Below are 22,372 nucleotides of genomic sequence, written 5' to 3'. Positions count from 1 at the left end.
AGGTAGGAATGGATGGATTAAAGATTTTGCTGTTTGGCAAACTGCAAACGAAGATATCATATTCAATGTTGCAGGCTATAAATGAAAAACTCTTTATATGAATGGGAATAAGCTCCCAGGCTCAACAGTAAACCATGATTCTTTTTCAAACAAATCTTGTTCCAGATGGTGACTTACCTTGGTTCTGTGACAAAGAAGTCAAACAACATAATATAGGAGCAGTACACAGAAATTGTTGCTGATATGACATTATCACATGCTTTGTAAACGTGAAAAGGACCCCGAGGACTAACCTTGAGCTTATCAAAGCGTTCAGTGAGTGAGGACACCTGGTGCTCCCGGTGGCGCCCCACGAGCTTGCAAAGGGCACAAATGAGCTGGTCATCCACCAAGCAGTACATGTTGACCTTCTCATTCTCGTGCTCCAGGCAGGTCAGGCCGCGGATGTGGGTGTCCGGCAACGGCTCCACCAGGCGGTGGCTGGTGAACGGCTTCTTGTTGGGGTGTGTTGCGCGGAGGCAGCGGTCGCAGTACGACACCTCACACGTGACGCACGTCTTGACGGCCTCACGCGGCGGATCCTGCTCGCAGAACTGGCAGCTGATTCGTAGATCCATTTTAGCAACGACAGCCGGGCTGTGGTTTGCGTTGGTGTGGTTGGTGTGATTGGTGTGCGGGTGGGAGTGGCTGGAAGTCGCCGGGCTGCCGCGGGCGCTGCTTCCACTTGTGCCACCACCACCACCACCACCACCGCCGCCAATTGTTCCAGCTATTGTTCCGCTAATGGTGGCGGTGTAGGGCCGCTGCGGCTGCAGGCGCCGGCTCTCAGTGGGGGAATTGGGGCCGCTAAGGGAGGCCTTTTGAAAGCGGTCAATGATGTTCTGCAGCGTCACATTGCGCTTAAGGCCCTCCAGGCCGCGGTGATTCAGCGTGATGACGTAACGACAGGTGGGGCACTGAAAGGCCGATATGGACTCGAGGGGCTTGCTGGTGGAGCAGTGAGACACCAGGATGCGGTGGGCACAGTTAAAACACAGGCTGTGGGCACAGGGCAAGAGCAGGGGATCTTCAAATAACTCCAGGCAGATCGGGCAGGTCAGCTCAGACTCCAGTGTTTCCATCTTCAGTTGAACCAATCTAGAGGTGACATCAAAACCCGCGGAAGCTGGCAGATCACCTGCATGAAGAAGAAAGATATAAGTATGAGTATGCACTGTTACACATTACGTAGGCCCCAATTAGAAATTACAATTAGAACTTCAACTTCACAGCATTTTCTTTCCCCTGGCTGTTTTTTATTGAATGCAACAGAGGGAAGTATAGGCAACTCATCAATTTACCCATTTCTGATTTTAACTGAATCAGTCATGAGAAACTGGCTTAAGGGACGACGGACTGGCCTGTGCAGATACAGGAGAAACATTACTAACAAACATTGTCTTATTGCTTTATACATCAGCCGCCCTGCTTGCAGAACTGTGGTCTGGGCTTCCATGTCGCAGCCTTTAACACAAGATGCCTCCAGCAGAGCTGTGTCAGAAGAAGTGGAACGACTGCACGACCCGGGAGGATAAAGGTTAACTGAATAATAGAGGAGGCAGAGAAGAACTATTAACCTTACATTTTTAAACTTTTCATTCTTTTTAGTGCATTTCATTGCCATCTGTCTCTCTCCATCTCATGCCTGACTTGGTCTATTTTTATGGCTGCCATGGTAAGATCAGCTTGACTTATCAAGCAATAAACAATCCAAGGACATTTAAACCTTTAAAGCATGATCCAAAAAAACAATTTCGAGTGGGACAGTGGAAACAGGGCCGGAGCTATACACAAAGATTGATTTCAGATCCTCCGCCTCTTTCTCCAAGCCCTCCTAATCTCAGCACCTTGTAGCCTACACATCAAGCTGTCTCCCCTGGGTGGCCTTAAAACCACTGACATGAGAAATCACCAATAACCCCCACCCCCACACTGACTGATTCAGTTGTAGAGCAGCGCAGCTTATAGTGGCTCTATATCCTTTTTAAAGAAACAAAGCAGGCACCGTGAAACTACAGTATTAAAGCGGACGACCCAACATAGCTGACAGTGACATTTTCATTACTTGAGGTTTGTTCCTGAAAGACTGCCCTCGTCTCCCTCTGCCCCAGTCATGCAGGATTCACCGATGACTGGGTTTTACTGGTTATGACTAATGTAAAAAGTGACCTCTGACGCTTAGGTCATTGTGTACATGACTATCTTCAGACACAAACACTTGAAACTAAACTTGTGATAAACTATCAAGAAAAGTGCAGCAGATACAAAGGACACTAACAATATTGAGAAATTTCAAAGTAAGGAAAAAATGATGTGAGTGACCTTGAGTGTCCACAATGTTTATCAGTAGGTTTATCTAGTTACCGATCATTCAGCTTCCTGGTTTTCCAACAGTGATAACTAAACATCAAGCAACTTTAAACACAGTCACAGTCCCCATTTCATTTTTGTTCAGCATCTCAGGATTTTGGCCTGGCTGGTTCTTTGTCATTACAGAGAAGATCTTTTTAAATCCCTAAAGACTAAAATGCTGAAAAGAATAGCATTTACAAGCTCACAAGGTGATCAAGGTCGTCAATTTGCTTGTATTGTCTGACCAACGGTCATAAAGCTTGAGACTTTTAATTTACTCTATTGTATGACAAAAAAAAGCAGCAAATCCTTACATTTCAGAAGCTAATACATGAAAATATTTGGCATTTTTGCTTGAATAACATTAAATGATTTGTCAATTATCTAAATATTTGCAAATCAATTATCTGTTGAATGACTAATCGATTAACTTATTGTTGCAGCTTCACAAAAAACATTTATTGTGCATTTTGAAGCTAAAATATGTTGGAGATATGACCTTTATTGGTTCAGCCTGACTCCAGACAGATCACTTCAGAACTTGTGTCAAAACATCATGCTGAAGTGTAGCTTTGTCTTCTTATTGACTCACAATAAGGTATATTGAGTTAGCTCTGCCATCCACAGACTATTTGTAATAACTTTATTATGCTGTGACACTTTCCTAATTTGGAAGAGTGAATTCAGATGCATAAGGAACTACAAAAACTCCCATAATCTCTGAGACAGGCAAAGTACAAGCTGGAGACGGGACTATACAGAATCAGAGCTCAAAGGCTCAAATTCATTTGCACTAACAAAAGTCTCCTCCCTTCTGCTGCACCAGAAACCATGCTCGACACTGAGCTGTGTTCAAAGCAAACATGATTTGAGCAGCGGCTAAGTGCATGGAACGGCACTCAACTGAGGAAAGTAGTTATATGCATGCAGCGGCTTCTTTACAAAGTTCATTATCTGCAAAGGAAACAAATAACTTCTTACATCCAATCATGCAGATATTATGCTGATTGTGCTGTGTGTTTGTGAGGCTGTATACGAGTGTACATTTTAGGCATTTGTCTATGAGAAAGCTGTGTGACCATGTGCACATAATGTCCTCCTCCAATATTCACCTTGGCTGCTATTTATCAGATGCTTTATGTGGCTGTTATCGCACAGCCCGGCTGGAGAAGTGATAAAGAGAGATCAGAGGCGAGCAACCACAGAGTGAGCAAGCATAAGGTTCTGCTTCATAACGCCGACAATAGGTTTTAATTTATCTCCACTGTATCAGATAATGGATATCCAGGGGTAGGCGAATGGAAATAACCAAACAGGATTGGGGGGGGGACGGACGGACGGACACAAAGACAACCTTAAGGTCTTCTGATGACAAGCAAGGCCACTGGCCGCTCTGCTTGTCGACTCAAGGTACAGATATGACAGTTCTCCTAACAAACCTTTACACTTGTGTAATCATTATTCTGTCATTTTTTGGTAATTTTTATTCAATCTGCAGTAGTTTTCACTGGATACTTTGCTTCTCACCTAGAAAACATTCCAGTTAATTCAGCAAGACATCTACTTGAAGATATACACATTTTAATTATTATCACATTAAAGAATCTGTAAAAATCAAACAATTAAATTATGTTAAAACTTTCAAAGTAAGTGCGATCAATATTTTCATCAAGAAGGAAGTGACTGAGAACTGCTTTACAGGTCAGTGCCATATGACTTCTGGGTCGGTGGAATATGTCAACAACAGGAAACAAGGCCCACATTCATGAAGACTCTCAGGATACACATTGAGTCAAGATCATCAGGTCATTGTACCATGCCAAATCAAAAAATTTTTGGTGGATTTGTACACTGAATCAGCCTCCCTTTATTCCCTAGGACAGAGCCCAACAGTGCCGCTGATGCTGATCTCAATGTGACTGTGTTTAACGAAGCTTGGTGTTATAATTAACGCCAAGCTTTAACACACCATCACCAGGCCCATTAAGCTTTAGCTGTGTCACTCCGGGGAGACAATGCCGGCTGAGCCACTTGGGGACTGAAACGCTAGGTTCATGGTGAAGGCGTTTCTCCTGCTGGCAGGCTCACACAGATACACACACACACACACACACACACACACACACACACACCCCACACACACACACACACACACACACAGAAAAAACACACACACACACACACAGCCAGAGCCGCACATTTACAGGCACAAACTCTCTCTGTCTCGTTGTTTCTCTTCATCTGCCATTCTTGTTAAGGTGAAGTGTCCCATCTGGAAGGAGAACAGCTTGAGCTGGTGCTTGAGGAAAAACACACACACACACACACACACACACACACACACACACACACACACACACACACACACACACACACACACACACACACACACACACACACACACACACACACACACACACACACACACACACGTACAAACACATCACATGCGCATAAAGCTGCGAGGCACTCACTCTGATCTATTGTTGCGCTGATTAATGTCGATTTTTAGGTCTCATTGAGAGCTTTTTTTTGCAAACAGATGAAAAACAACGATGCAACATTAGTCTGTGTGAAGAGGCAGGGTTAGATAAATAATTTTCTTTGGTGCCCACATAACAGACTGTGAATTCTAATCGGCTTATGCTTTATCCTTTGTCTTCTGACATCCTTTGAACAGGTGCTAGTCAACATCCATAAACAGAAAGCCTTCTCAGCCAATGGCTTTGATGACATAGATAGTAATGCATTCAAGTCTGAATGTCTACCTGCTGCAGAGGGGCAACAGTTTATAGGCCATGAAGGGTGCTGACAAACTGCTGCCCCAGTGCAAGGACCCAGTGTGATTACATTTGTATTCAGTGTTTATGTGTGCAGAAGCTCTTTTATGCTTCAATTAGATCCAATAACTGTGGCAGCAGTAATGAATTCCTCATCCAGTTTATGAGACATGACCTTGGGGAATGCCCCAAAAATAGAAAACACTGATGTCACGGCTTGTATCTTTTCGTAATCTTGCAAACATGGGCACAATAAAAAAGTCAGTTAATTTAAAAGCACAGTCACACAGTTCCCTGGGTGAGTACTTGCATGTGTATAAATTCACTTTGACGACGCATGCATCAGTCTACAGAAAAGGCATTTGTGGAACAAAGATGATTATCCTTGAAAAAACAATCCACTTGTAAAAACTGAATTGCTCCCCCCTGAATTGCGGTGGCACAGCTGCAGAGCCAAAACGGGAGCCTAATGGACACTTGATGATGTCGGGATGAAGCGGCTCGAGTTGAAACAAAGCACCACACCTAGACCTCTGAACCAAAAGACACAAGTGCACTCGCACTGCAGCAGGTATATTTAATTCTACAAGATTTATTGTCAAGAGCACAAAAGCTCAATTTTTTACATTCCTGTATAGTCATTTTGGTGACCCTATTTTCACCTACATTATTTTTCTATTTATCTGAAATCCATATGTTATGTGTCAAAGTGTTCTAGGATAACATTTATTGAATATAATCTTTTCCATACATGTGATTTATAGAATCTCAATGATGAAATGTAATACCACTCACAACTTCATGAACATGTAATCTAATCTAACCTAATCTACAGACAGACAAACATTCACGTTCACATTCAGAACCCAACCGACAGTCAACAGTTAATCTAACCTGCATTTCTTTTGAAAGTGGCACGGAGCAGGAGAACTTGGGAGAAGACCCACGCTGACATGAGGAGAACATGCTAACTCCACACAGAAGGGCCAAAGCCAGCGAGCGTTTACTGAAAAAATTTAACTTCAAAGATAGGAAGGACGTGCTGAGGTGCAACCAGAGCCAGATGTTAGACATCTATCAAAGAGACTCGCTCCCCGGGTAGAAAGCAGAGTAAAAGATTACTTCCTGGAAAGGCTGTGCCTCAGTGCAAGGTGGATTATATGGGTATGAACAACAAGCATGTATGCACCCATATCCATATGTGGATCCTTAACATGAACAAACACAATGACACACACTTTAAGTCTGTGGTTGCTCCAGCACCAGTAGCCCCATCAATGGCAACCGACTCAACCTCAACACTGTGAGAATCTACAGTGAATCGCCAGTTTTCATTGTCAGATTGACAGTGTATGTACCACCCCTCCTCCACCCGCAAACCCCCACCCAATCCCTCCATCGGCACTCCCACTACTCTGTGTTCCCTGAGTGTACCTGCAATCTATCCATCTCACTGGAGGCTGTCAGTCACAGGATTATCACAGTAAAGGAAGAGGAGCAGAAAATCACACAGTTGAAGGTTTAAAGGCTCTGGAGAGCAAGGCGACAGTAAACAAGAGCAGCAGGGGGTCGCTCCTTTTCCCTTTGCAGGGAGTTTTGGAAAACACACCCTCAGACGTTGTCATGGTAAACCAGAAGGTTGTTAAAGCTGGAGGAAAAAATAACCATTTGGATTCTCATTATGGGAAAATGCTATCACTTCTGATATTTGAGACATTATTTGTGAAACAAATAGTATAAGCAAAGTGCTTAAAGAGTAGCTTAGTGAAGCCATAGGCAGTGAAGTAATTTGCCGTTCTCATTTACTTCTTCTGCAGGTGATTGAAAAATGTAAATGAGTGCAAACTTTCCAAAAGACCACAGAAACCATAGTGTAAAAAATGACACAGGTCATAGACCACAATAGTGAGTTTTGGCTGGTCACAGTGGCAGCAAGACACACAAGTTGTATTTTTTTAGGGATAAAACAAAAGAGATGCTAATGAATGAATTTACATCTTTTTATCTAGACAGAGCCAGTCTAGATGTTTTACACTTTTTACGGTCTTTATGCTAAGCTGAGCAAACCGGCTGCTGGCTGTAACTTCAGATTTACAGTACAGAGACTAGAGTGGTAATCTTCTTATCCGACCCATCTCTCACTGACAAGTGCATTTCAAGCTATTCTTTAAACAAATCGTCTAGAGAAAATTGCAATAAAGCAATGCTAGCTTAACTTCACTGGCATTTCAACTGAATCTTTGTATTTTTTTAAATATCAACAAATTATATTTTAACAGGCAAATCATAAAAGTTGGGGTTAAACCTTTTAACCCCAGTGTGAACTAGTAAAATAGTTGTTTGCTAGGGGTCCTGTGAAGGTCAGCAGCATTCATGCTATCAGGTTGATTCTCCACAGTGGTTCAGGGCTGAACAAAGACAGATGCTTTTCAACTGACAAGCCCAGCTTGTTGTCTGTGACCTCAATCTGCTGTGGACCTGTTGTTAAGCAGAGCATTCCACAAATATCTCCAAACAGGCAAAAGAATAAAGATGCTGGCAACACATTAAAAGGCTGTTTCTGCCAGCATGCTAACTTGAAACAGTAAAACATAACCAGGGGAGGGTTACGTCAAAAATGTATTCGATACAAGTTCTCGTTAGAAGATGTGTTCAGTAACCTAATCCAAGTATCACAATAATAAAGTACCGTAACATGATTACTTTCCCAATGCTTTTGGAAAACCCGGATATCAAATATGCAAATAAAGGCAAGAGAAAGGAAAATGTTGATATTTCGCCATTATTTTCTACATGAAGCAGAAAAAGGGAACAAAATCACAGTACAGAGCAAGTCATGCCTTCCAAATCTGAAAATGCTGTTATCATCCAAAGCCTCGAATAATTTGACAAGTTATTGTGGCCTGCACAGCAGCAGTACCCATACCCAATTAAATTAAATTAACCTACATGCAAATTTCCCAATTTATTGGGAATTATGTTTGCTGGACCAGAAAGTTAAAGCGGTCCACTCATTTCCTCGAATCTGTCTTTTTGCCCTGGGATGCCTCTCGGAAAAAGCAATCATTTTGATACTCAAACCATCCTGCTTAGCATAACTTGGACTGTACTGTGATTTTGTTCCCCCTTTCTGTTTTACATACAAAATAATGGCAAAATTTCCTCATTATTTTGTGTGTAAGCAAACATAGCTCTAAAGCTATGAAACATGGCCTCCCCTACTCCCTAATCACCTCAGCTGAGCGTTTAAACCAGAAAGAAACGGGACATTGTTTGAGTGTATTCAGTGGAATCTAGTCACATTGCTGCATGAAATCCCTGCATTTTCGGGATGGCAATCTATTTAAGCAATTGGGGTTAAATATATCCACAAGTATAGGACACATGTCAGGACTACAACTGCTGAGTTTTGCCAGACTACAGCTAATTCACTGCTATGGTTTTGGAAAAAGGAAATGAGAGAACCTCAAGTTGACCAGAACGTACCAAACTGTACATATGTTTATATAAGTGGGATCAAGCAGCACATTAAATCTGTTGTGTTACGTTTCCGTGCGCTCTTTGAAAGAAGCCATGTGTCTCTCTGCACCCGCTTCATGGGATAAAAAAAGGAATGCTTCAACACATGATAAACAGGAGGCCAGGTTTCCTTTGGCCCCACTTTCCTTCTCGCCGTCTCCCTTCATCTTTTCCTCTCTTCTTCCTCTGTTCTCACTCTTCTTCCCGCCTCCACTAGCCCGATATTTCCTCTCTCTCTCTCTCTCGCTCACTCACTCACTCTGTCTTTTTCCTGCCTTCCTCTCACTCTCTCTCTGCAGCCTTCAGAGCGGTCTGGTTTCATCAAACATGTGATTCCTATTCATAGAATGTAAACAGTAATGCAGCCAAGCCGGTGTTTCCATTTCACATTCAGTGCAGTTGAGCAGGCTGGTTTAAGCTTAACCCTCTCACTGCTACACTGGAGACAGCTCCTATTACAAAACCAATTTCAAAATAAAATCAACAATGTTAGGTTGCATTTTGAACAATCTCGAGGTACTATGTTGCTTAAATCCTATAACCTTTTTTCATTTACTTGGGATTTGTCCGTTTAAGGACATATCTACAAACACTGCACTGCAAATTGATTCCTCAATTATTAATTTTTTTCAAATGATTTAGTCTCCAGCTGCCTGAAAGAATCATTATAAGGGAAACATTTCACATTTAAAAAATTACATTTTCAACAAAAGCAACTTTTTCAATTGCATAGCAAGCTGCTGACAGTCTTCAAGGTCAGCCTGCTCTCTTCCACCACATCAGTGCAGTATTAAAAAAAGGCAGCAGGCAGAACTGTGACTCACTGTACAAGTAAGCTTTCCCATTCCCTGGTTACCAATGTTAGCTCTTGATGGGGAAAACATGGCTGGGACTCTGGGGACGAGTTATCTCAGTTCACCTCGCCGTGCCTCAGTCCAATCTCATGGAAACTCCTGTTCTGATGTAACACACAACGGCGCAAGAAAATTATGCATGAATCATGTTGGCACCAAAGGAAACTGGTGTGTTGGTCCAGTTATTGACGTGTTGGATGTCATCCAAAATAAGTTTTGGCACTAATCGTATAGCAATGACATACTGATATTTTGTGTTTTTCCTGTTTAAACTATAAATACAGTACATTTCTTGTTATATAAATGAAGTATTTAACCCTTTTTGCTCATTATACACTTAAAAATGATTTCTTATATTTTAACATGATTTTAAAATGTGTTCATATCACCCAACTTTAAAACTGAGTAAGGCGTGGTTGAATGTTCCTTAATCACAGCTAACTATATAAAACTAGCTGCGCTTGTGCATTTGGAATAATGTGTTGATGTCTATTATTACCGACCTAAATGACTCCCCAGGGGTCTCACTGACGGTGCAGCTGGGTGTGTGACATTGCATATAGCCACATCCATTTTCACAGACGGATTTGTTTCCTATATTCCTTTCACTCCCTATCACCAGTGCTGATGAGGACTCTTGTGTGAAGGACATGTGCTGATGCAAGACACTGAAAATGAAATAAACAATAAATTCTTGTCAAGCGCAAGGCCAAGCCAGACTTGCTAATTGGCTTAATACATTTATAGGCTACATGAAAGCAGAATGAAATGAGATTTTCACAGGGTTGTGACAGTGAGTGGAACACACCTCCTCTCTTTCACCCTCCACTTAATGCATCTGCCTGTTACAGCTTGGCAGCCTGTGGGTAATGAAGCTAATGCTGTCAGACGGCTTCTCATCAGCTCTCTGAGGCTCTTTTGCCGCGGTGGGGAGCCTTATCAGGCCTCAACACAACACCGAGTAGCAACCATGCCCCTGCCTCATTTCCTGCCAATTCCATTATTCATGTGCATTTGCCCAGGTGAGAACAAACCCGGGATCAGAAGTTGGCAGAACAGCTTATTAGATATTTAGACGTGGCTGAGCGTGCTGGAGGGAGGAAAGGATGAAGAGCAATGGAGAACAGACTAGAGTTAACGCTAATTGTCAACAAAGGCAAAAATGTAATTGGTGAGCAGGCTTCAAGCCCAATGGATAGTGTTAGGGTTGTGAACTGTTGACCCAGGAAATCGGGCTTGTAGATAGATTGTGGTCATCTCGTGATTTCTCTTTTGAAATATTTTAGCTTAAAGTACTTGGATACACTACTGGTTTAAAACTGACAGCAGACATGGATCCAGAATCAAATGTTTTTTTCTTAGAACCATTTGAAATCTTGTTTTTGTTTGTTTGAGATTTGTCTCTCGTGCTTTGCTGCCTGCAATCTTCTTGTCTGCTAAAGCCTTTTAAAACTACAAAGTTTGCTCTCATACACAGGGAAATATTGCACATAACCAAAGCTAGTTCACCTTGAATATCATCCAAGAGATACAACATTGATTACTGTTTTCTATGACTAAGCTCCAAAGAACGCCTCAATAACTAATATTTTGGAGCCTAAATATTCCACTACATGTGTTGATGCAATAAAAACAGACATCAAATAAGATGAAAGAGTGAAAAAGCACACGCTGCAGAACTTGAGAAATCTATTGTATTGCCAATCAAAACTTGCTTGTGTTTACAGTTGACTCCAAATCAGCTTCAATTTTTCAATATTTTCATCTCTATGTGTATGTGTAAGAGTATGGCGCCAAGTTAATAGCTCACCTTTTACAGGTATTTTCTATATATATGCAAATGTACTGCACATAGTGCGAAAAAGCAATCTACGCACCATATAAACGGCACTTTCAGCTTCCGCAAAGAGGTTCTTTTCACCGGGAAAATACATCTTGTACACCTATATTAAACTGGAGGACTGTCAAGAAAACAATAGCCCTCTGCATAAAGATTGACAATGTATTCCTGAAAAGGTTTCCCCATTGTGAAAAACAAGCTCTTAAGGAGCTAACTGACCCGTAGCTGGCCAAACTGTATTAGCAAATTATGTTGTCCACACTGGCCTTATTGATTCTAAAGGAGGCAGATACTCAGGTCGATACTCAGGACTCAAAGCATTAACAATCCCGACTGCTTGCATGACAGCTGTCCTTATTAAGAAACATTTCGGAGGCAAAACCGCCTGCTGTGCTACAACAATGGATTTGCCTACTAGAAAATGACAAGAGTTTGGACATTTTTCCTCCTCACTGCAGTATGATAAAAAATGTCCTGGGAAGAGAAAAGCTTACACTCATGCAGCTACAGCTTCTGCCAGTTTGTGGTGATAAGATTGAGATAAAAAAAGACAAAGAGTGAAATACAGAAAGCCTCTGCAGTGAATGTGTGTCCCGGTGTATATGTATGCAAACTACCCCATGTGCATGCAGCTCCCTAAATCTGCAGAAGCAGCTGGGGCTCAATCTTCCAAACTGTCTGCAAAGATTTCCAGCCGAGGGAAATACATTTTTTACGCTTGATACAAAAAGATACAGATGAAAGACTTGTTGGAGTCGTCTCTGCTGAATCATCCGTAACCTCATTACACACAGAAGAAACAACTTACCTCGTTTTGGGGACGACTCTGTCTCCCTCCCTCCCTTTCCCAATAGAAGGCGGGAAAAAAATAAGTGTGAAATGACAAAATGAAATCGACGTTTCTATATTTTAATCCCTAGATTGATTTTCCATTCCAGCTCTGGTGGCCCCAGTGGGAAAGACCTTGCTACCGCACATCATGCTGCACATTGTAGGACCATGTGTGCCTTCACATCGGCTGCATTTATCCAGATGCTGTCAACAGTGAGAATAGACTGCTTGACCAAAAGCCATTAAACAAATGCTCTAAGGATAGCATTCACCTTGGATCAAAGTCCGTACACACAGCCCAAAACACAATACATCCAGGAGTGCCATTTGCCCCTTCAACTGTGGATGCAGGTGGTGCCATTAATAAAGCAGGATGCGTTTGTGATGTGTTACTAGGCTGTTTTAGTTATTCATTATGACTGAGTGTCAGGGGAAGAGAGAGGGAGATAGAAAATACAGACGTAAAGAAAGGAGGTGAAAAAACACTGGGAGGTCAAAAATAAATCTGCTCAAAAATAGATCTCACGCCCAGAGAGAGAAAAACAAAAAGAGCAATAAAGTGAGAAGTGGGAGACCTTCATCTGTGTGACCTCAGGGGAGGGGGTTCCTGTCCTCTATCTCACGCTCTCATTCTACAAAGTCAGAGCCTTCTATTTATACAGCGCTGTAATGTTTGGCATTTCCTTCAGGGGGGGAAGAGTATGAGCCATTGTTTTCCTTGGCTGCTGTTCGATTGGCTCAGCAGGCTCTATGATTCGAAATGTCGGAGGCTTGAAGCTCTATTTGTTCAATAAGTTTTATTTATCACTAATAAACATTCATTAGATGAGAAATCTGGCTGATCTGAGCTCAGACAGACGTGTGATGGAAATATTGATATGAACATGTTGTAGGTTGCCGCTGTGTACTTTCTGGGAGAGGCAACCGCACCACAACACAACTGTCCAAAGGCAGATCGGAGCTTGCAGCTGCAGCAACAATGATGTTGCAATGATACCCAACACATAGTGAGTCATTTGAAGTGGGGAGCAGACAACAGCACTGACAAAGAGGCAAGCAATGTAATATCTCAGAAATATGTAAATATATGCAGCCAATATTCAAAATAAAAGCCTTTTGAAAAAAAAGAAGAGATACAACTACTTGGGCTGAGATGGAGTTAGCTCTTACATACGCTCTAAAACATTTTAAATACGTGTGTTTTTTAGAAAACAAAACACATTCCTCCTTCCTTTAGCCCTGCAACTGAAGCTGACACAAATCAATAGGCTGTTAAACAATAGCTGCCCAAACCGTGCCGGCATTTTAAAAATAGCCATCCCCGCGGCACTGCCAAACAAAAGAGAATAATGGTGAAGGTTAACAATGTCTACTGCTATATCAATATTGAACTGAACCGATGGCCTGGAGACTTAATAAAAAGAACTCAGTCCAAGGTTTGTTTGTTGGAGGCAGGTTCACAAGAACTCCTACTCACATTAATGACGGGTCTGGATAAAATGGCCAACTTCAGTGGAGGTATTTTATATATTTTAAGGAACTAATAGTGTTACAACATAACATCCTGCAGGCACTGATCTATGTTTAGCAGAGGGTCTTGGGAGAATATCAGAGACTCCTAGAGATCGTTGTAACTGTAATCAAGCAGCAAAGAGAGGAGCTGCTTTTAGAGAGGTGTTCCTCAAAGATGCCTGCTGGGTGGATGAGTGTGTATGATGAAAGTATGTATGCGCGAGCGTGAGTAAGTCGAGGAAAGAGCCATGTTTTTTCTCTTCCTCTACCCCCGTGACTTTTTTTTGTCTCATCTCTATGCTGTGTAGCTATTAAAACTCCCCAGAATCCTCCAAACATCCTTGAAGCTCAAAAATCTTTTTTCACGCCTCCTCCAGTTTACACCTACCTTCTCGAACTGTCTCTTTATAGTTATTTATTTCTCTCTGCCAAAGTCTTCCAAGGCCAATCCCACTTTTTTTTTTTATTATCACAACTGCTGTGCTGGCATTAGTATAAAGTTGTTCATTATAGCTCTGTTAAATGGCCCAGAAATAAATAGAGAGAGCTAGTAACAAGTTTCTACTATAGTTAGAAATCTTAATGAAAAAACGTAATTGAAACTATCTTCTAATGCGCTGACGTGTGAAGAAAGTTGGGTGTTAGGCATTTCTTCCATAACATCCTTAGATGAAAACAGAAAATACTAACACTCTGCTCACATGTCATGATGAAGTACACATATGTACAGTATTTATCCCAGGGTCACACCACCATTCCCTGGGCAGAGCTCCTCACCCTCCACCACCTCCATGGCTCCGATATCCCGGAGAGAGGAGATGTGGTGCACTCCAACCCCAACAGAGACACCTCTGGGGTGGGCAGCATGACGGCAGAACCTGGCCTCATCCCAAGCTCCCGGTGCCAGCAGGTGAGATCATGGGAAACACGTGCGTCGCTGTAGGGGTTTACACAGGCAGCTGGCTGTTAACTACAGCGTGCTGGGAGGTTGGACGCCTCCCCAGCTCAGCTGTTGCTGTTGGGTGAAAAAGCCCCCAATGTTCCTCATTTCTGGTGAGATTCTTAGGATTTAGAACAAAGTATTTTAAGATGTTTTTGTGTTTTGCACATGACAGAGCAACAGGACAAGCTAAGGCCGCAATCACACCAACAGTTTTTTCACTTGTATCCACAACCCAAATATAGCTTTGTCTACATTCTTGTATTTGGTTGTTTTGGTTCAAGCTGTACAATTACAAGCAAGAAAAACACTCAAAAGATGCTTGAAATTGTATTGCAAGGTTATTGGCAGTCAGAAAGTCTAAATAAATCTCAACATTTAACAAAAATTCCACAAAAGCTATAAAAGGAGTATTCTTTTCTTCATGTTTACAATTTTTTATATTCTACAGGAAAAAATGTTTCAAATCTTCTCTTCACCTCTGCTTTCCCACGCTTTTCAAAGCTCCTCTCATTCACACATTTCCTTCATCAGCAAGCACACTATCTAACCAAACAACTGAATCAAGCGGTTATGTTAATGGAGTCTAATTCATTGTTAATGTAAATATTCATTTCAAGTTGATCCCTCCTTATTGAACTAAGCATCTGCACTCCTTACCTAAATGTACCTTTCTGCTAACTGACAGACTCGTTTGTTGAGGCATCTGAGTTCATTCCTCCGATGTCATTTAAGTTCAAATTACATTTTTCTCACCTCCAAAATAAAAACTGAAAGGCCTCAGAATCGATAAATGTTGAGTGCTTACAGCTTTAAAACAAGAAATTGTTATCTTGGACAATGTATCTGTCAAAGGTGCAATCTAGTGAGCTACTTGGCTGATAAAGTTTCAAACAGCACCACCTCCAAGCAGCAATACCAAACAATTAGTTTGTAGCCTTATGGGATTCCAATGCACGCTGACGCTGTGTAATCTAATCAAATCTCTGTGGACATTCAGCCTTTACCCCAGGGGAACCCAGCCAATAAACCTTTTACCTAATGAAGTAAAACTGTGTAAACAATTCACCTGTTTTGTGACAGATCTTTGTAATAAAATGCTCCACATGGTCATTTATTTACTACATTGGAATGGGGCATGTAATGTGCTTGTTCAGAACACTTGTGTTTTACAAGTGCATTAATGTTAACTGAAAGGTTTTGCACTTGTGCTCGATGACATTGAGACGGAAAAAAGGGAAACGAGGAAAGAAAGTATCAGCAGAAGGAGAAATGCAAAGGCAGGGGTGAAATATAGCGGTATTTGTCCTCCCTCATTCTTTAAGATTTTCGGTCTTCATGTGTTTCAGATTATTGGTTTTCAAACTTCTCTTTCCTAGGTCAACGGGTTGTTGAATCTGAAATGCATGCAGCCTGTAGCCCCGAGCTAAAGCCTGGGCCTCTGCCTGCAGCTTATTGGCTTTCACCGGTTTACCTTCAGAGACTGGACCATGACATGTTCCCTGCCATTGCCAGTTTGTCATCTGAGCTACCCCGGCCTCCGCACATGTAAAGTTATAACCCAATAAGCAATGGCTCATATCATGTGATCCATTCCTGGCACTCCATGTTACAGAAGACATCATACAGAATTTGGCCTAAAGTATGTTTTGTATTAGAAAGCAACCTGAGGTCCATATCTTCAAAGAGGTCAAGAGTCGTACTGCAGTGAATCTGTCAACGTCCGAAGCTTCCTTCCTAACTGGGCCCACAATCCATTTTTTATTGTCGTAACATATATAGCTTAGATGCCGTTCAGAAGACAGTTAAAATCTTGCAAGCTCAGTTTCTGCTGTGAGATATCAGTCTGGAAAACATCCACTAAGTATCGATTGGGAGAAACAGCATTCTTCAGCATTTCTCCCAAATGTATTCTCTATTCCTTTTTATATGTGAGCTCTGTTCTGCTCCGATTGCACTGCTTGCCAGTTGACTAGCTGGGTGCCACTGCTCAGCCCCAGTCTGAACCTTTCAGCTCAAGCTGCAGTGATGTGGATGTTTAACACCCAACCAGCATCATCATGAAATCCCATTAATATTGTTTTTGTCAACAAAGAGAAGGTTAGGCAATTTGTCGCCATGCATGACTGCTCTTTGCTGATCCACATGCATTATGAAATGTATCTGTGAGACAAGCTTTGCCTGCAATGAAGAGATCAAAGGAGTCTGGAAACAAAAACAGGAGGAAATCTGTCACACCATACATCCATCCATGCTACGTCTGCTTCGACTCCCACATACTTTCCCTTGATCCATTCTATGTCACATAGAGACCATTTCCTCTGACAATGAATGCTCCCCAGTAAGAACGTGGGAATCTGTTAGTTGCCGTTCTTGTACACTCCATAACTTATTACTACAGCTATCACATGTAAATGTCCTGCATAATGTCACCTCCATCACAATATTCATAACTGTGGATATAAAAGTGAGTTATTTATTTCACTGAAAAGGAGATTTATATTGTCATTGTATGACTAATAGGAATACTATGAAGGTATTTACTTATCTCCACTGCTGACTTCCACTCAGGCTAAACACAGGTTGGCATTTATTGCCAATTATTTGTGACAGCCTCAGTCTATTGCAGGAAGCAAGTTGAATAGGGGATGAGATTTTTTCTCTCTTTTTCAGTAAGCGGAGGAAGTCTCTTCTAAAACAGTCGTTGGTTTGTTCCCACTGCTGTTTCACCCTTTTTTCGACACTTCCCATTTAATATAACTAGAGCCACGCTTCCTTCTTTGCTGTGCCAACTCTTGTCGTTAATATGAAGCTCGTTACAGATCCCTGTTGCTTCGTTACATATGTAGATATATTTTGAACAGAGCTTTCTGTCAGTTCACACGCATTGGCAGCTGCTTTACACAGCTCAGACTTACACAAGAGCATTCAATTCTGTGATTATGCTAACTTCAATGCTCCTGACATATCACTTTTGTGCCCAGCATAAAAATATGTCCCTGTGGGTATTATTGCTATTATAAAACAGACAAATCAAAATAAAACAATTACAACACAAACACTGAAACCTAACAAAGAATTTTCACACCAAATCTAGGCGACGGGTCAAATGATGTTGTGTACTAATAAGAATATAACTGGAAAAAGTGCCATCGCAAGACAGTTTCAAAGTTTCATCAAGGAAGACTTAAAAGGACCTTTTTATGCTACTTGGAATTAGATGTACGACTTATGTCACCTCTGAAATGAAGATGAAAAAAAAAGTTCTGCCAAACTGGACTTATTTCTAAGCTGCTGAACGGTAGACTATATTTAAAAGTCTTCAAGGACTTTTGAGGACCTTGAGTAAAGGTGAGGAACACAATATAATGTATAATCTAATAAGTCTCTGCAGACACCATGATAAATCAGCTACATGACACAAGTCACTTACTGTAACACATGGCCAGAGGGCAATCAGAGATACTTTTTTAGATATGTTAATTGACACTGTGTGACATAAGTAAGGAATGAGATCAATTACATGTCTGCTATTTTGGTGAACTTCTGTGCTGTGTTATTTACACCCTCTCATTGTCGGATTGTTTCACTCACTGCAGAAACGTCAAGGATCCAAAGTAGTAATTATTCTATGTATTATTTTCCGGTTCCTTTTTACAATTCTCATTAAAGGGAAATTGAAAGGCACCTTTTTTCCTGACCCGCCTTTTGCAATCCAAACCATGAGTGCTGTGAGACATCCAGCTTTAAAGCTTTGCGTAATGTTAAATGTATCTGCCTTGATCTATTAGATTCAATGTTGTTTCTTTAAAGCCACCACTGTTCCTTAATCTCCTTGCTGTCTGACGTGAATAGACGGAACTTTATGCACAAAACACCAAACAAAATACATTAATAGCGGTCTAAAGCAGACACAGTGAAGCTTTGCAACGTGCCTTAGAGCGCTGACGGAACGGCACCCTTTATTCCTCAGAGGGAGAGAAGAGAGGGACTGAGGGAGACGAACAGAAGCAGAGAGGAAGGAGACAGATGATTGATGCATGGATAAACCAAGAGAGGGAGAAATGAGAGGGAGGGAGGATGAGAGAGAGAGAGAGAGAGAGAGAGAGACCACAGGAAAACAACCCTAAAGATAGACAGTCAGGAAAGAGAATGTATGACTTTTGAAGGTATAAGTGGCAGCCTGCAGCATTGACTCTAGTTTATTTGAGATGGAAGCATACATGAGTGTGCAGATGTGTAATCGGCCTGATGAGCCATGTTGTGTAATGGTACGAGACGGGGCATCTCACTTTATGGAAGAAGAAAAAGAAACATACTACTACTACTACTACTACTACTACTACTACTACAGTGTACTTATGTGACATACACAGGGTTGATTGGGTTTGTGCTCTTAACCCACTTTGTCATGGTTTTGCTTCGCTCAAACAGATGGTGACGAGAGGGGCAGAGAGAGGCAGAGAGAGGCAGAGAGAGGCAGAGCATCAGGACTCGAGATTCAGCAAAGAGCCGCTGATTTAAGTAAAGGTTAGAGCCAAATAAAAAGCAGCCTTCTACTCAAGATGTACTCCGTTCATCTGGTAACAAGAGCGCTGACCTTCCATGTTAAATGCTGCTAACACTTCAGCACGCAGAGGCATTCAAAGCAGCCTAACAACAAGCACGTCCCCTCATGCTGTCAGTCGCGCTCAGCAGGATCATCATGACATAGTTCAACGCCGAACGAGCTGAATTATGTGCAGCGACACTTCAACACTCTCCTGACAACTTTGTGCATTTCATCACAATTTGACCGGGTATTAATTCTGGGGCACCGGCTTACTTCTTTGATGTTACCCGGTGGCAGATTTGTTTTTTTAAATTTTTAAAGTCAATGTTCATTGCTTCAGATCAGTTGAAAGAAGAAAGAAAGACTCGATGTTAAAACTGCATATGCATTTCTGTCAAACTATCATTACTCAGTGAGACTGACATGTTTACAGGAATCCTAAAATACTAAAAAGATATTGCCGGCAATCACATTTAAACTCTTATGAAGAGTATAACAGGAATATTACAGTGGTACCTTATCGCAAAATACAGACAAAATTACAACAAGTTCACTGTCGAGCATCAAAGACGCACCTCAAAACCTACAAAAAATGGTAGGAGAACAAGTCAGGTTAATGCGAACAAAACCCTAATAAAATGTCAAATAAGTGTCTGTTTCATGGCACTGCAACTGAGCCTAAACCCCCAAGCACAAGCAGAGGTACAGAACTGTTTGCACATGCTGCTTCTTTTTTTTTTTTTTTTGCATGACAGCAACACATGAATCTAACTGCTGAATCATTCTAATGAGCAGAGTCTGCCATCCTGTGCGCAGCAGGGCAGCCTTCCCAAAGACGGGTCCGAGACTTATGGTGCTTCAGACACAGGGGACTTCAAAAGCAAACAATGTAGACATTATGTAATTTCACTAAAATAACTGGAAATGATCCCGTTGAGAAAAAAACACAAAACCTATTGATGTAATGTTTCACTGTCAGCACGCGTTAATAGACACAGAATGCTGCTGTCCAATTTGTCAGCTTACTAAATCAACAACACACACCCGTCCATATATGGCAAAATATCCGTGTTTTTAGACATGAACACACACACACACACACACACACACACACACACACACACACACACACACACACACACACACACACACACACACACACAGCACCAGGTGACTTAGTTTGATCATTAAACCAGCAGCCTACTTCAGACCAGTTCGTTTTGATCTGGTCCATTCAAAAGAAACGACATTCCCAGTGGATGGAGGGGAAAACATAACAACCGGGTCCCGTTTCTATTCCCGGTGCGCCTCTCTCAGCCCGGAGGATGTGAGCGCTGCCACAAACCTGAAGCCCGCACAGAGAACCAGAACCAGAGAGAACCAGATCCAGAGCCAGAGCCAGAACCAGAACCAGAACCAGAACCAGATCCAGATCCAGAACCAGATCCAGAACCAGAACCAGATCCAGATCCAGATCCAGATCCAGACTCCTCTCCGCGCGGAGGGGATGGGTTGTAAACACCTACCAGCTTTGCATGCCGAACTCTTTTTTCTTCTGTCATCTTGAAAGTAGCCCGAAATGAAGTTAGAAGGGAAAAAAAGACACGCGAGAGGTGGACGGACCGGGTCTGAACCGAGCCGGGATGGATGAGGACTCCTTTCTCCCCGCCCTCCCCCCGGAGTCTGATCCACACGGAGCGGCAAAAAAGAAATAAGCAGCCCGGTGCGTTCAGTGAGTGGAGCTGCACCGCTCCGCCAGCCACAGCGCCCTGCGAGCGCAATACTCAACTTTGGGGAAATGAGAGAGGGAAAGAGAGAAAGAGACACACGGAGCGAGAGAGAGAGAGAGAGAGAGAGAGAGAGAGAGAGAGAGAGAGAAGCCAGACAATCACAGGAAAGCCACTCCTCCTACCCATACAATACAAAAAGCAGAAGCCAGCAGATAGAGCCAACAGAGAGCCACGTTACTCCAAACTGTGACGACTTGCTGTCACTATTATCTAGTAACTCATGTATTTAGGGTCAGCAGGCTACACCTCACACTTATTCATTATTTTTATTGGATAATCACCTTTAAATAGAAGGGCAAAAGTTTGTAACAACGACAACTATGGACTGGTTTAAGGCGTATGGAATGAAGTTGCCTGATGGCAACCGGCGGTGTTGTTCAGTAACAAGGGTCACACCATGAGGTCACAATTCCCCTTTAATAAAAGGCAGTTGGAGTTCATGACAGCAGTTTTCCAGCCTGCGTGACGAGACAATTAATGACCACAATCCTCTTCATTTTTCTTATCCTGGAATATGATGCAACCGCGGGTAATAATGCAGGCCTAAGATATATATATAAAAAAAAAGCCCTGAGTTGTTCATTAGCCTACTATCAATAAGTAAAACAGGGAGGTAATACTATGTTCAATTGCAACAAAAAAAAAAAGAGCCAAAGGCAGCAATTACAATATTCATAGATTTTAACTTGTGCAAACCTGGTTTATAATAATGGCGATATCACAATTTAATTTCCTGGATAAATTACATGATTACATGATTGTCTGGGTGTTTGTGTGACATAATGTCTGTGTGTTTTAGTGTGAGTGTGATAATACTACATGACACAGTCTGTCTGTTACTTAATGGTTGTTTATACGTCCCACATTTTCATTGTAGTACTCATCATATTTCTAAAGGGTACCGCACACTGGAGACATCCTATACTACCAAAAATATATCAGAGAATCACTATAACTTTGTTCTGAGCAGGCGGCTGTGCTGTCGGTGTCTGCAGGTGTGTGTTCTGCTGCTTTAGTGTGTGCGTGTGCTTGTGCTTGACAACAGTGCTTAACAGAGGTTAAGAGGTTTGGCGGAGCTTTCCAGCAGACTGCTCTTGTGTGCTGTTGCTGTTCTCTGCCAGCCTGTCCTGCATCTTTTAGACCTAACGCTGCGTCTTACTACCATCTCTTCCCCATGCATTGCTCTCTCCAGGTGCCCCGTGGGTAAACTGTGAGTGCCTTCTAATAACAGACAGATGTAATGAGTAATGTCATATTGATGTAAATGGTTCTCAGATCTGATCACATACTGCTATAGGTGCTGACAGAGTTTAGAAAGGTCCATTTGACATTTCAGCAAACTGTATTAACAGTGTTTAAGGGC

At 42.0% G+C, this 22,372-nt stretch overlaps 1 protein-coding gene across 1 annotated transcript in view; it reads right to left on the bottom strand.

Moving 5' to 3' along the window:
* Nucleotides 1-20,788, bottom strand: part of mid2 (midline 2) — an 87,195-nt gene extending 66,407 nt beyond the window's left edge. Inside the window, exons 1-3 of the mRNA XM_054597222.1 lie at nucleotides 20,746-20,788; nucleotides 802-1,177; nucleotides 294-636 (exon numbers count right to left, since the gene is read on the bottom strand). Of these exons, the coding sequence (XP_054453197.1) occupies nucleotides 294-636; nucleotides 802-1,121 (663 nt within the window). The 5' untranslated portion in view covers nucleotides 1,122-1,177; nucleotides 20,746-20,788. The remainder of the gene's footprint in view (nucleotides 1-293; nucleotides 637-801; nucleotides 1,178-20,745) is intronic.
* Between the last annotated feature and the right edge of the window lie 1,584 nt (nucleotides 20,789-22,372).

This window comes from Anoplopoma fimbria, chromosome 4, assembly GCF_027596085.1.
Source record: "Anoplopoma fimbria isolate UVic2021 breed Golden Eagle Sablefish chromosome 4, Afim_UVic_2022, whole genome shotgun sequence".
Lineage (NCBI taxonomy): Eukaryota > Metazoa > Chordata > Actinopteri > Perciformes > Anoplopomatidae > Anoplopoma > Anoplopoma fimbria.
Note: the sequence above shows the minus strand (reverse complement) of the source record. Positions and strands in the feature narration are given on the sequence as shown.